Source organism: Jaculus jaculus, chromosome 10 (genome assembly GCF_020740685.1).
Source record: "Jaculus jaculus isolate mJacJac1 chromosome 10, mJacJac1.mat.Y.cur, whole genome shotgun sequence".
Taxonomy (NCBI): domain Eukaryota; kingdom Metazoa; phylum Chordata; class Mammalia; order Rodentia; family Dipodidae; genus Jaculus; species Jaculus jaculus.
The window spans coordinates 90,317,110-90,331,965 of record NC_059111.1 but is presented as its reverse complement, the minus strand read 5'-3'; the positions used below and the strand labels follow the sequence as shown (position 1 = coordinate 90,331,965).

Below are 14,856 nucleotides of genomic sequence, written 5' to 3'. Positions count from 1 at the left end.
TTAAACCTACCTGACCTTTGGAGCCCAGGGAAGGCCTTTGGGAAAAGCCACCCGTTCAGTGGAGAGGGGTGCCTGTGAGGGTGGCGGTGGCACCAGAGGGTCCTGCTCAAGCAGGTCTAATTCTCCGTCCAAGGTTCGTTCTCCATCCCCAGCAGACTCTTCTTCTTCCTCCGTGGCTGGCTCCTCAGTCTTGAAGAGATCCCTTTCATTGTAGATGTCCAGGCTGTCCTGCTTCGTGAGGAGTTGCTGGGGAGTGGGTGGGGGAGGGAATATGCAGAGGTCTCACCCTGGGCAATCATGTCTAAATCCATTTTCTCTTCATTGGCTTCCAAACTTCAGAAAACATGAAGCTGGAACCCAGTTCCAATGAGATCATCCCATTTCTAATCTCAACCTTATAACCCACTGGACTCAGTCCTAGGACAAGCAGCTCTTAGGCAACCATGAAAATGGCTAGGAGACAGAGTACAGATAATCCCAAAGTCAGTTGCTTAGCTTTCAGAAAACACTAATGCGTTCTTCCAATCCCCAGCACTTTCTTTTCTAATTATGCTCTGCTTAGGTGAACATTTAATTCATTTATCTTCTATGAGCATATACCAGCAGGCCGACTGAGGAAGAGGATGACAGAAGCTTGCTGCTAGGCAGAAGGAAGCAAGTTTGGAATGTTAAATCTTATTGCAGAAAGAAAAAGAAAATGATTGGACAGAAATAGGCCAAAAAGTTAACAGTCACTGCTGTGGGTTGTTAAGATTGTGGGTGATTTTTCTCACTTCAACACATTTTTATATTTGTTCCAAATTTTTTACAATGAGTAAGCAAAAAAAAAAAAGTAAATAAATAAAGTTTTTTTTTTAAAACCACATTATGCAGGGTGGTAGCACACTCCTTTAATCCCAGCACTCAGGTAGCTGAGTAGCAGGATCCATATAATTTCAAAACTAGGAGAGTGAATTCCAGGTCAGCCTGAACTAGAATAAGACCATGACTCAAAAAAGGTGGGGGGGTGAGGTGCTGGAGAAATGGATTAGCAGTTAAGGTGCTTGCCTGGGAAGCAAGCCGAAAGATCCAGGTTCGATTGATTCCCCAGTCCCCAGGTAAGTCAGCTGCACAAGGTAGCACATGTACCTTCAGTTTGTTTGTAGTAGCTGGAGACCTTGGTGCACTTATTCTCCCTCTCTCTCTTAAATAAATATATACATTCACTTTTTTAAAAAGCAAAAAAAAAAAAAAATCATGCTGTATATAATGTAGACTAGATTACTAAGTATGATTTTTAGGGGCCTATCATCCTTAGTTGGTAAACTCAGGCAGGTAAATTCATGATAATGTAGCCATGTCTCAGTGTAACTATTTTGGACTTTACAGAACTATACACTGTATTTTGAACCCCAACCAATTATCTCCCAAATGTAAGCTACTTGCCCAGGGCCAGGCAGAGTAGGGCTGGCTGAGAAGAAACCTTGCTGCTGAGATAATGGTAAGTGATTCACTCCAGATATGTGGATTTGCTGGGAGGCCTGTTCAGGGCCCCTATACTCAGAATTCTAAGCTAATAGGATACCAAGGAACTCGTCACTGAGGTTTAAGCCAATAAGATATGCTTATGTGATGTGTTCCATCAAGACAGGTCAGCAGCCTATGGAGGATAGGGGACAGAGGCCAAAGTATAGACCTACGATTCAGGCTGGAGACAGGGCCAACCTGAAGGAGGGGCCAGGTCGTTTACCCCCCTTTCCTGCGATATCCAAAGCAGCTTAGCACCCTGATTACTGACCAGCCGGTATCCCAACACTACTGTCTGCTGCAGTCCATACCCTTCGAGAACCACGGCGGCCTCGCAGCTTGGAGGGTGGTGGTGCCAGCTGAGATTCCCCCAGGTCAAGTGTGTATGAGGGCGGGGAGGCGGCTCGCATGCTCTTCACCACCTGGATGCTGTCCTCAGCCAGTGGAGGCAGACCCAATTCTGCCCGCTTCTGTATTTTGAGAGCCTGGAGATGATCAAATCCCCCAAGGGTAAACTAAACAATGCAAAGGAAAGGGGGGGAGGAGAGAAAAGAGGAAAGTTAAGAGAGCAAGGTCAAGGATGGATAAAAAGAAGAGCCACAATATCATATCTCCACAGACTCCTTCTGGAATAAGAAAGAAAAAAACAGGGAGGAGCAAATGTGATTACTATCCCAGTTTGAGGAATTCTAGGCTCAGAATAAAATAAAGCATTATTTACTGATCCAGGGCTAAAAATAGCATCAGGCATTAGAAAAGGTGTACCTAGGGAACCTCTACTGAAAAGAATCATCTCCTTCTTTTTATTGTTTCACTCTTGTCTTGAGACAGGGTCTCACTTATGTGGTTGAACTTCTAATCCTCCTGCCTCAGCCTCTTCAGTGCTGGTTTTACAGATATAAGCCATATGCCCAACACAACATCCAAATGCTATGATCCCCCAGAGTCACACAATTTCCTCTGTAGCCAAGAAGCAGTTCCCTCTATGAGGTCTGCTTGGAGGGTATGTTGTTCACCCAGCCCCGTGGGATGGGAACCAGAGATGGGAGTCAGAGGGAGCCTGTGGGATGAAAGATCAGATAGAACAGTAAGTAACAAAACTATAAATATGTACTTATAAGAACCTCATAAAAAATAAGCAACCACATCTGCTATGGAAGGGAAGGCACGTACTAGCCTAACATTTTAGAGCTTCAGAAACTGAGACACAGAGTTGCCTGAAGTTCCTTAGTATAAGCAGAGACAGATCTAATTCACAGCTAGTGTTCTTTCCATGAAACATCTGCTCCGTCTGCTCCACCAGCTCCACTGACAGCCCCAACTCATAGAGCAGCATCTCTCATCTATCTAACAGAGACCGAAACTTGCAAGTCGGGCGTGATGGTGTACGCCTTTAACCAGCACTCAGAAGGCAGAGGTAGGAGGAAGCAGAGACAGGAGGATTGCCAAGAGTTTGAGGCCACCCTGAGATTACATAGTGAATTCTAGATCAGCCTGGGTTAGAGCTAGACCCTACCTTGAAAAAGCAAATAAATAAATGAATTAAATAATTACTAACTAAATAAATAAAAAAGAAACAGAAACTTGCTTTGACACATGACATCTGATGTCTCTAGCAGGGCAGGGCATCTCTGCCCCTTCTAGTTACCTGTCAGCTAGTGGCTGCCCTGTTCTGCTGTCTGGCTCCAGCTCTTAGAATCAGACTAGAAGGAGCTGATCCAATGAGATGGAGATGAGAAGGATCAGCCACTTACCATGACCACCTTCCAGAGGAGAAGCAGAACCTTTTTTATTGGAAAGTGGGGAGCCATGCCACTGCAGAACTTGGTAACCATGGAGAACAGCAGAAGAGCAAAAGGCTCCTCATGATGTGTGGAGAAGCCTAGGACACAGAGAAGCAAATGAGAAAGTGAGCCGGAAGCAGGTCAAGTTCGGCCCTGGGGTCACTAGTTCTGGAAACACCTAGGAAGACATTTTACCCCCTGAAGAATTCAGGGGTCCTTGCTCTAGAAAAGAAGGCCTAGTGAGCCTCCAGAGGAAAACCTCTCAGAAGTAGGAGACAGGCCATGGAGAATGTAAAATGGCATGGCTCCCAGAGGTTAGGGTGATGTTTTGCAGATTAATACCAAACAAGACATTAACAGTAATGGTAGGGTTTTCTGTTTGGGCTGTGGGAGTCAAAAGTATTTCATGGATCATTTTTTTACATCAATAAATATATTGTAAAAAATATAATTGGGAAGCCGGGCATGGTGGCGCACGCCTTTAATCCCAGCACTCGGGAGGCAGAGGTAGGAGGATTGCTGTGAGTTCGAGGCCACCCTGAGACTACAGAATGAATTCCAGGTCAGCCTGAGATACAGTGAGACCCTACCTCGGAAAACCAAAAAAAAAAAAAAAAAAAAAAAAAAAAAAAAAAATATATATATATATATATATATATATATATAAAATTGGGGCTGGAGAGATGGCTTAGCAGTTAAGGTGCTTGCCTGTAAAGCCTAAGGACCTAAGTTCAACTCTCCAGATCCCTCGTAAGCCAGATGTACAAGTTGATGCAAGCGTGCAAGGTTGCACATGTGCACAAGATGGAACACTACCTGGAGTTTGATTGTAGTGGTTGGAGGCCCTGGCATACCAATTCTCTCTTTCTCATAAAAAAATTACAAAAAAAAAAAAAAAAAAACAATTTGCTTTTCTGTCCTATCCCATTCAGATGGCCACATCAACTTACATTTGATTTGAGCTCTGGCTCAGTTTTCAAGGTGATTCAACTCATGTGTTCATGTGAGATTCATGATGTAATAGGAGAGGAGCTATCCCCATGTCCTAACCACTGAAACCAAGGCATAGTGAAGTTATATGACTAGGCCTTGCTTGCAGACACAGTGGGGCAATCAAGCCCAGCTCTCATGCGAGCCATACAGTATCTCTGTTTTAGAAGGGTGTTAATTTAAACATAAAAAAGAAGGGCTGGAGATATGGCTTAGTAGTTAAGGTGCTTGCCTGCAAAGCCAAAGGACCCAGGTTCACTTCCCCAGGACCCACATAAGCCAGGTACACAAGGTGGCACATGCTTCTGAAGTTTGTTTGCCATGGCTAGAGGCCCTGGTGTGCCCATTCTCTCTCTCCTCTCTGCCTGCCTCCTTCTCTTTCTCTCTCTCTCTCCCCCAAATAAATTAAATTAAAAAAAAGAAAGAAAAGGAAAAAACAACAAGGACTACCTTTCTCTCATCATCAGTATTCCATTCCCACAGCCCTCCTCAAAGATCACTTCTTACTCAGTTCAGAGCGGAAGGTCTCTCGAGCTGTCCTCCACCCACAGGGTTCTATCTCTCGTTCCAGCCGGATATTTTCCACCATTAGGTACATGACACTCAGCAACACCCTGGGGTTACAAAAGGATCAAAAGAGGCTTACAAAGCAATTCCCAGTCCACAGTCAGGGACCTCTAGGATAATCTCAGTGAAAAGCTAACCCAGTGGCATGTACACCTTTGATCCCAGCACTTGGGAGGCAGAGGGAGGAGGATTGCCATGAGTTCAAGGCAACCCTGAGACTATGTAGTGAATTCCAGGTCAGCATGGGCTATAGCAAGACCCTACCTTGAAAAAATTTTTAAAAAGGGCAGTCTCACTCACCGAAGTTCTGTACTATCAGCAATAGATACGGCTGGCTTCCGAAGGGCACTGCTACAGGCCTGGCTGTTGCTGCCATGGAGAGGAGAGAAAGAATGGGAACCTATAATGCCTCTTTCTTCCTATGTTCCTACTTCTCATCACACAAACATGAATACGTGCCATTCCCCAGCTAGGCAGCTACTAATGAAACAGATCTAAACTAAAGGAGCCCTCAAAATTCCCTTGGCACCTCAGCAAACTGTATTCTGTGATAGAGACAAGCAAAAAAGCAGAGCCTGTAACATCAATTCCTCTTGTGATCCTCACATGCCTAGTACAATGCTGGACATAAAATACTACCGGACAGATAATAAGCAGATTTCATTTTATCTAACCATCATGGGTGACCAGCCTAAGACAAACAAGGGGTCACTGACAGCAGCAAATAAGGCCATCTCTCGAGTTATAACTCGTAAGGAAAAGAATTGGGTTCAGTGACAGGAACTGGTCTTGTTCTTCTTGGGTTATGCTTATGAGAGAAACAAGTTTCCTCTGGGCTCCAAAGTTAGACTGAGCTAAGAACATACTTACATAAAAAGGAACCCAAGCAGGCTAGGCTCGTGGAGCCCAGGACTGGAGCTATAATTAGGGCAGAAGCTGCTGCTGAGCTCAACTGCAGAGAGGAAGGCCAAAATGTCAGGAAACAGTTGGATGGAGGGCAACTATCAGTGAGCTTTGAGCTGAGATGTGAGTAGACCCAGCTCCCACAAGAGCAACTACTGAGGAAACCCACGTAAGACCTAAGGAACCCCTCGTCTAGGCCAACCTTCCCCTGAGGCTTCTCACTCAATTTCCATGTGGAGTAGCTCCAGGAAGGCTGAGAAGGTCCCCATCTGATACAGCAGGAAGCAGTTGTACCTGGACCAATGCAGCACATCAACCTCTGAATCACATTCCCCAAAAGTGCCTAAGGAACCAGACAGTTGCCATTAGAGCCGGAGAGGGTTCAGGCATCCCCCTTCTTTCCATCTGGACATGATCATAAGATTTTCCTCTGTTTACCCAATAATTAGGCTGATAAAAGTTGGGCAGCACCCCCAGTAAATTCCTTGAATGAGTCAGGGAAAAGGAGAGGTAGCCTCTGGAGGGAGGTAAGGTTCAATGTACTCATTAGTGGCCAGTATTAAATTCAGGTTCCCCACAGAAGCAATTCCTGAGATAAAGATTCAAGTGGAAACAATTTATTTGGGAACTTATCCCAGGAATCATCAGCAGAGCAGTAGAGAGGTGAGACAGGGAAGACAGTTGAAAGAGTCCAATCATCTGGGTGTGGTAGTGCACACCTTTAAATCCAGGCAGAGGTAGGAGGATCGATGTGAGTTCAGCGCCAGCCTGGAACTACATAGTGAATTCCAGGTCAGCCTGGGCTAGAGCGAGACCTTACCCCCATGCCTCCCTCCAAAAAGAAAGGTTCAATTCCTGGGGAAGTTTTGGAAAACAGTATAAAATACATAGCTCAAGAGTTATTTCACCCAGGAGTGAGATAAACAAGCAATTCATCTCATTACTTCAGTCATTTCATGAGGATGAAGCGTGTTAATTCCTTACACTTTCTGCAGAAAAAACAGTTGCCTTTCATTTATTTATTTATTTATTTTTAGTTTTTTGAGGTAGGGTCTCGGTCTAGCTCAGGCTGACCTGGAATTCATTATGTAGTTTCAGGGTGGCTTTGAACTCACAGTGATCCCCCTACCTCTGCCTCCCAAGTGCTGGGATTAAAGGTGTGCGCCACCATGCCCGGCACTTGTCTTTTTTTTTAAACTACTTATATATTTTTAATATTTTATTTATTTATTTAAAAAGGAGAGGGCTGAAGAGATGGCTTAGTGGTTAAGTGCTTGCCCGTGAAGCCTAAGGACTCTGGTTTGAGGCTTGATTCCCCAGGACCCATGTTAGCCAGATGCACAAGGGGGCGCATGCGTCTGGAGTTCGTTTGCAGTGGCTGGAGGCCCTGGCGCGCCCATTCTCTCTCTCTGTCTCTATCAGCCTCATTCTCTGTCTGTCCCTCTCAGATAAATAAATAAAACAGAAAAAAATTAAAAAAAAAAAAAAGAAAAGGAGAGAAAGGCGGGGAGGGGAGGGAGTATGGGCATGCCAGGGCCTCTAGCCACTGCAAACAAACTCTAGACACTTGTGCCACCTTGTACATCTGGCTTTATGTAGGTACTGCAGAATTGAACCTCAGTCCTTTGGCTTTGCAGGCAAGCACCTTAACCACTAATCCATCTCTCCAGCCCTTAATTTTTTTTTTTTTCGAGGTAGGGTCTTGCTCTAGCCCAGGCTGACCTGGAATTCACTATGGAGTCTCAGGGTGGCCTCAAACTCATGGCGATCCTCCTACCTCTGCCTCCTGAGTGCTAGGATTAAAGGTGTGTGCCACCATGCCCAGCTATTTTTTAAAAATATTTTATTCATTCATTTGCAAGCAGGAAAATACAGAGAGAAAGTGTGTATTGGCTCACCAGGGCCTCTAGCCACTGCAAATGAATTCCAGTTGTATGAGCCACTTTGTGCATCTGGCTTTACATGGGTACTGGGAAATCTAACTCAGGTCATTAGGCTTTGCAGGCAAATGACTTAACTGCTGAATCATTTCTTGATGCATTTTTTTTTTTTTAGCTCCAAACTAGTTGGCTTACCATTAACCCTCACCTTTATGATCTCAGGTCTTATTTTCACTACTCTAGCTGGACTTCCTCATGTCTTTCTACACTTGGCTAACATGCTTCTGGGAAGCTTTCCCCATTAATATCATTTAGTTCTATTACCTCCAAATTACTGACAGCATCCCCTCCTTCTGCTATGTTGGCTTGAACCTTTAAAATGGCAATGAGAAACCACACCGAGAGGCCCACATGTGAGCCTGAGGTACACCCTTGTCTCCTCCTGGTAGTACCAGGCTACAGGTGATGAAAGAAGCTGCTGTACTCAGTTGGAGTATGACGCTAACTCTAGTTATATGGATTCCCTTGGCAATTTTCATCTATTCTTACAGTCCAGGAAAGGCAGTAAGGAGAGAGGGAGAGGGAACCTGGTAAGACATCCTGACATGCATTGGGTGTGGTGGTTTAGGACTGTAATAATAGCACTTAGGAGGTGAAGGCATAAGTATCAGGATTTCAAGGTCATTCTCAGCTATATAGCATGTTTAAGGCCAGAGAAAGTCTGAGCTATATGATATCTTATCAAAAGAGAAAAGAAGCTGGGCGTGGTAGCGCACGCCTTTAATCCCAGCACTCAGGAGGCAGAGGTAGGAGGATCGCCATGAGTTCAAGGCCACCCTGAGATGACAGAGTTAATTCCAGGTCAGCCTGGACCAGAGTGAGACCCTACCTCGAAAAACCAAAAAAAAAAAAAAAAAAAGAGAGAGAAAAGAAAAAAATAATAATAAACAAAAAGCAGGGCTGGAGAGATGGCTTAGTTATCAAGGTGCTTGCCTATGAAATTAGGAACCCAGGATTGATTCCCCAGATCCCAAGTAAGCCAGATCCCAAGGTGGTTTGTTTGTAGTGACTAGAGGTCCTAGTACACCCATTCTTTCTCTAAAAAATAAAATAAATAAAAAAAATTGTTGGCTTTTCAAGGTAGGGTCTCACTCTGGTCCAGGCTGACCTGAAATTAACTATGTAGTCTCAAGGTGGTCTCAAACTCATGGCAGTCCTCCTACCTCTGTCTTTCAAGTGCTGGGATTAAAGGCATGCACCACCATGCCCAGCAAATAATAAATTTTTTTAAATATATTTTTTTAAGTAGAAAAAAATAAAGAAAAGGCAGATCCTTCTGGGTGTGGTGGTATACACCTTTAATCCCAGTACTCAGAAGGCAGAAATAGGATTACTGTGAGTTCAAGGCCAGCCTGAGACTACACAGTGAATTCCAGGTCAGCCTGGGCTACAGACAGCCTACTGTGAAAAACCAAAAAAGAAGAAAAAGCAGATTCCAAAGGACCTGGAACAGTACTCAACACCATCTCTCTCTTTTTTTTTCCTGTGGCACAGACCTTTAATCACAGCACTCAGGAGGCAGAGGTAGGAGGATCACCACAAGTTAGAGGCCACCCTGAGACTACATAGTCAACACCATCTCTTGAGGATAAGCTACTCCTAGTATGGATAAGATCTGTCTTTGAGGGGCTGGAGAGATGGCTTAGCGGTTAAGCGCTTGCCTGTGAAGCCTAAGGACCACGGTTCGAGGCTCGGTTCCCCAGGTCCCACGTTAGCCAGATGCACAAGGGGGCACACGCATCTGGAGTTCGTTTGCAGAGGCTGGAAGCCCTGGCGCGCCCATTCTCTCTCTCTCCCTCTATCTGTCTTTCTCTCTGTGTCTGTCGCTCTCAAATAAATAAATTTTAAAAAAAAAGATCTGTCTTTGAGATACAGGGTACCTGGCTTTTCCAGTAAGATCTGTCTCATACCACTTCCCTCCTTAGTTTATTTCAATTTACTTATTTGAGAGAGAGTGAGAGAGAAAGAGGCAGATAGAAACAGAGTTGCCTCCAGCCACTGCAAACCAACTCCAGACGTGTGTGCCACCTTGTGCAACTTGCTTACATGGGTCCTGGGGAATGGAACCGGGGTCCTTAGGCTTTACAGGCAAGTGCTATCTCTCCAATGCTTTAGTTTCTTTTTTTTTTTTTTAAGTAATTAAGATCTAATCAATCTAATTACTTTCTGGGGTGTGAGTACAGGTGCACATGTCCTCTGACGTGCGTGTACACATTAGAGGAGATGGCCCTCGCCACCTTGCTTGGGACAGGGTCTCATTCACTACTGCATTTTCCAGATAGGGGGGCCTGTGAGTTTCTAGAGGATTCTTCTGTCTCTGTCTCTACCTTCCAGTGTCCAGCTTTATGTGGATTCTGAAGATTCAAATTCAGGTATTGATTCTTGTATGACAACCTCAGCTCCTCTTCCTAGTTTCTGTTCTTACCAAGGAAACAAGACTGAGCACTTACCTTGGGCCAGGTAGAGAACAGCCCGGGCCCCCTTCAGCCGCGTCTCCCTGCTAACCACCTCCAGCCGGTCCAGCAGTCCCATCACATAGGTCTTTTGGGCATCTTCTTCCAACTCCAGCCACTCCCTGTCTTGCACTAGGAATATAAGGCCATATACAGCTAATTTTGGCTACTGCCACATCCTCCTAGAAAGAGCTCCAGTAGTACACTGAACTCTGATCTCAGCCCTTAACAGTTTTCTCCAAAAGTTATCCTATTTTTTTTAATGAGAGAGAGAGAGAGAATTGGCATGCTCGGGCCTTAGCCACTGTAATAAGACTCCAGTCGTATGTGCTTCCTTGTGCACATACATGACCTTGCACATGTGTCACCTTGTGCATCTGGATTACATGGGATCTGAGGAGTCAGACATAGGTTCTTAGGCTTTTCAAGCAAGAACCTTAACTGCTAAGCCATCTCTCTAGCCCAAGTTTTCCTATTTTTAATTTTTGCGGTGCTGAGAATTGAGTCCCAGGCTTTGCTAGGAAAGCACTGTGCTACATCCCTAGCCCAAAGCTTTCCCTATTTAGCTGAGAAAACACACAGGATAGGAAAAGGGCCCACACTGTCCTCTGTAGCCTAATCTTCAACATTCCCACTCTCCTCCACATATTATATACCCTCTGATACCAGACTCTATAAGCTCTTTGCAGAAGCTGAAAATTACCTTCCCCTCTGCCTCCTGCCTCTGACACAACTGGTACCACACTTGTCGAAGTAAAGATGAAACTGCAGTTGGGCATGGCGGCACACGCCTTTCATCCCAGCACTCGGTTTGAGGCCACCCTGAGGCTACATAGTGAATTCCATGTCAGCCTTAGCTAGTGAGACCCTACCTCAAAAACACAACAAAAAGACAAGAAACTGCAGCCAGACATGTTGATACATGCCTTTAATCCCAGCACTTGGGAAGCAAGAGGCAGGAGGATTACTGTGAGTTCAAGGCCACCCTGAGACTACATAGTAAATTCCAAGTCAGCCTGGGCTAGAGAGAGAACCTACCTCAAGGGAAAAAATAAAATAAAATTGCACCTGACCAAGTACATAACAGAGAGCTGAAATACCACAAAGAAGATATACAAAATTGCTACTGACAGTGGGGCAGAGTTACAGTTAAACATTAATGTCAAGGGTTAGTTTAGGCACAGGGAATCCATCAGTGCAGGGTATTAGTCCAGACTTGGCGAGCCATCCCTCTGTTTTCCTTGCCCTTTATATCAAGGGAAGTGCCCCAGCTCTGTCTCCTCTTGCTTTTACCCAGGGCTTCTCCATTTGAGGGAACCCTGATAGACAGCTATAGAAGGAGGAGGAATCAGACTCTGAGTACACCTTTTACTAAACCAGACTGAGATACCACGGGGGGTGAAAGCATGTCTCTGTGAGGAAGGACGTGGCATCACCTTGCGTCTTGAAATCTTCTTCAAAGCACCTCCTGTTAGTGGTGAATTCCAGGTTCTCCGTGTAGCTGTACAATTCTGTGGCAGGAAAGACAGAAGAGTCACATTCAGGAGACCCTTAAAGAAGAGTAGAGAAAAGTTCTGCAGCATGAAAGCATTGACGTTTCTAACACATTCCTATGTCCAATTCAATCCAGAGCCAGCTCCGTCCCTTTCAGAGCAGTTAAAAATAGCCACTTGTGTCCCTGGGTGATTAAACCATCAAACCTGTCCTCCTCCTGCCAGCTGGCTGCTAAGGCAGCCTTCGACACTGGTGAGGGCCAGGAGGAGGGTGGGTGATTTCATGTCATCACTTCCTTCTGTTTCTCAGGACTGCGGTCCATTGTGCTTCAGCAACCCAGGCTGACACCGACCTGTTTCTAGGGAGGAGAAGGGCAGCGCAACTTCTGAACTCCAGAGACAAGATCCTGGGCTGTTCAGACAATCAGAGCAAGGGCTGAAAAAGTACATGCTAGATCGTTCTTCACAGTTGGGAGCTAGTTCATTCTCGCTGTGCTAAGTTTCCTCTAAGGATACAGGCTCCTATAATATGCCATCTGGACAAAAGCAACATCTAACCACACAGAAAGTAACTACGGTTTCCAGAGAACTGTTTGTACCCAGGAAAATCTAACCTCACTGACTGGAACCTTTAACTACAAAAAAAAATATAAAAATGCTCCCCAACTCCAGAACATTCAACCTGCCTCCTCATCTTACAGAAGATGAAATGAAATTTTAAAAAAGTCAATAGGTGATTAAACATATTACCTCAAAAATCTCTATTCCCTCTACATCAGAAATAATTCATAAAATAGGAGAAATCCACTTATGTTCCAGCCAACTGTCTAATGGTTGAGAAATGCCTGGTCTGGGAGCTAGAACTTTAAAATCCCGAATTTCAGAATATCTGGGAGTGATCAAAAATAAAGCTCATGCTGGGCATGGTAGCACACACCTTTAATCCCAGCACTCAGGAGACAGAGGTAGGAGGATTACTGTGAGTTGGTGGTTACCCTGAGACTACATAGTGAATTCCAGGTCAGCCTGGGTTAGAGTGAGACCCTACCTCAAAAAGAAAAATAAATAAATAAATAAATACATCTCACCTCTGAATCTCAAACACTAAAGTTACTAGTGAAGAATATATATTTATATGTGTACACACACACATATATATACACACACATATATATGTACATATATATATACACACACATACATACATGCATGCATACATACATACATGCATACATACATACACACATGTCTTTTGGAGCAGACCACCACAAACCCAGTTAGGAACTAAATACTGCTTTGGTTTGTCCTGATTTTTTTTTTTATTTTGGATAATAAAATTTTGTATACAGGACACATTTTAAAACCTTCTACTCAAATTAAACAAATAATAACATTTGTCATATTTGCTTCAGACTGCTCACATTCTTATTCTTTCTCTGGAAGTGTCTTTGATCATGAATTTAGTGGATACCTTTCACATGTCTATTTTTATATGTATATGTTTACTACACATGTATGTGCCTATAAACAATACATGATACTGTTCCATTTTAAAAGTTTTTAATCTACATTACCATATTACACAGACTCTTATTATTGCTTCTTTGTCTCAACTTTCGTTTCTGCCATATATATTAAAATGTGCTGACATAGACTAATTGTGTTAATGGTTACATACAGGTCAACCATACTTATATGCAAATTTATCTGAACAATTTAGTCTGTCTTCAATTTTCCACAATTATAAACAAGGCTGCAATAAACACTACATTTTCTTGTGTTCAAGTAGAAGGTTCTTTATAGTATAGATTTAGAATTTCTGGGTCATAATGTGCGCACCTTCAACTTTATTAGATTTTGCTTGTTTTCCAATTTACACTCTGCTCTCTCATGCTGCTATACTTAGCAGTATAGAAAAGTATTCATTAGGCTTTTAAGTTTTGCAACCTGATGATGTGAAATAATATCCCATCATTTGAATTTGCTTTTCTTCACTAAATAATGAACTTGAACATTTTTTCAAATACATGTATATGTCACTACTTTTACTTGTTTTTTATTGTGCTAGGGATCCAATCTAGGACTTCAAGCATGCCACTCCACATTTACTTACTATTTGGTTTTCTTTTCTTTTTTTTGTGGTGGGGGGGTTGAGGTAGGGTCTCACTCTAGCCCAGGCTGACCTGGGATTCATTATGTAGTCTCAGGGCAGCCTTAAACTCACAGCAATCCTCCTACTTCTGCCTCCTGAGTGTTGGGATTAAAGGCATGCACCACCACACCTAGCTTGGTTTTCTTTTCTAAGAATTCATATTCGTTGTCTACTTCTCTACTGGGTTATTCATCTCCTCTTTATCTCTTTCTATGTATATTCATATTCTAATTCTTTTTTTGTTTGTTTGTTTGTTTTGAGGTAGTGTTTCACTCTAGCCCAGGCTGACCTGCAACCCACTCTGTACCCCCAAGCTGGCTTCAAACTCATGTAAATCCACCTACCTCAGTCTCCAGTGGCTGGCATTAAAGGCATGTGCCACCATACCCAGCCTCAAGATTCTAATTCTTTGTTCAGTATTAAATTTAGTTCTCTATTTCTCTGTCACTCATCACAAAATGTATTCCCTTTGCTTATTCACCAGAACATCTTTAAAAATGTTTTTCTTTTTCTCTGAAAAAGCATGTCTCAAAGTGTCACTTCCATGTGACAGAATATTTAACTCTTACACCATCTCCACCAAAATCCTGTTTATTAATAATTACCATTCATAGCACATGAATGTGGAGGCACTTAATGTGAGGGGATCATGCTAACTCTAAGCTAAAAATCCTAACAGAGGCATTCTGTACCCTCCTGCCTTCTCATGGGCAGGAGCTCTCTGTACTTTCTCCTCTTTCCTTCTTTTAATCTAATGAAGTCCCTTTAAACCCTAAAAAGAAATCTAGACAGACAGAAGCAGCTCAGAACTGAAAGAATGATAGGATCATTGAAGCCCAGCTCATAGATATCCAAAGCAGAGCTCAACTACAATGGATGCAGGTGACATATCCAACCCTACTCAGCCACTAAGTGGCTATAGTCTTCCTTGGTCACTACTAAATTTAAAAGGGGCAGGTGTTAGGGGAAGGGAGAAAGATGGAGATAGAGGAGACAAAGAATTAAGGACAGAGTGGGATAAAGAGAGGGTGGCAAAAAGAATAGACATGTGTGGTAGTTTGAATGGAT

The 14,856-nt window shown here is 43.5% G+C and overlaps 1 protein-coding gene across 2 annotated transcripts in view; it reads right to left on the bottom strand.

Annotated features, from left to right (window-relative positions):
• Strip2 (striatin interacting protein 2) overlaps nt 1-14,856 on the bottom strand; it is a 62,942-nt gene that overhangs the window by 36,260 nt on the left and 11,826 nt on the right. For both annotated transcript variants that reach the window (XM_045160969.1, XM_045160970.1), the window contains exons 3-10: nt 11,580-11,654; nt 10,141-10,275; nt 5,973-6,093; nt 5,148-5,216; nt 4,788-4,894; nt 3,261-3,388; nt 1,818-2,021; nt 11-246 (exon numbers count right to left, since the gene is read on the bottom strand). In XM_045160969.1, the coding sequence (XP_045016904.1) occupies nt 11-246; nt 1,818-2,021; nt 3,261-3,388; nt 4,788-4,894; nt 5,148-5,216; nt 5,973-6,093; nt 10,141-10,275; nt 11,580-11,654 (1,075 nt within the window). The remainder of the gene's footprint in view (nt 1-10; nt 247-1,817; nt 2,022-3,260; nt 3,389-4,787; nt 4,895-5,147; nt 5,217-5,972; nt 6,094-10,140; nt 10,276-11,579; nt 11,655-14,856) is intronic.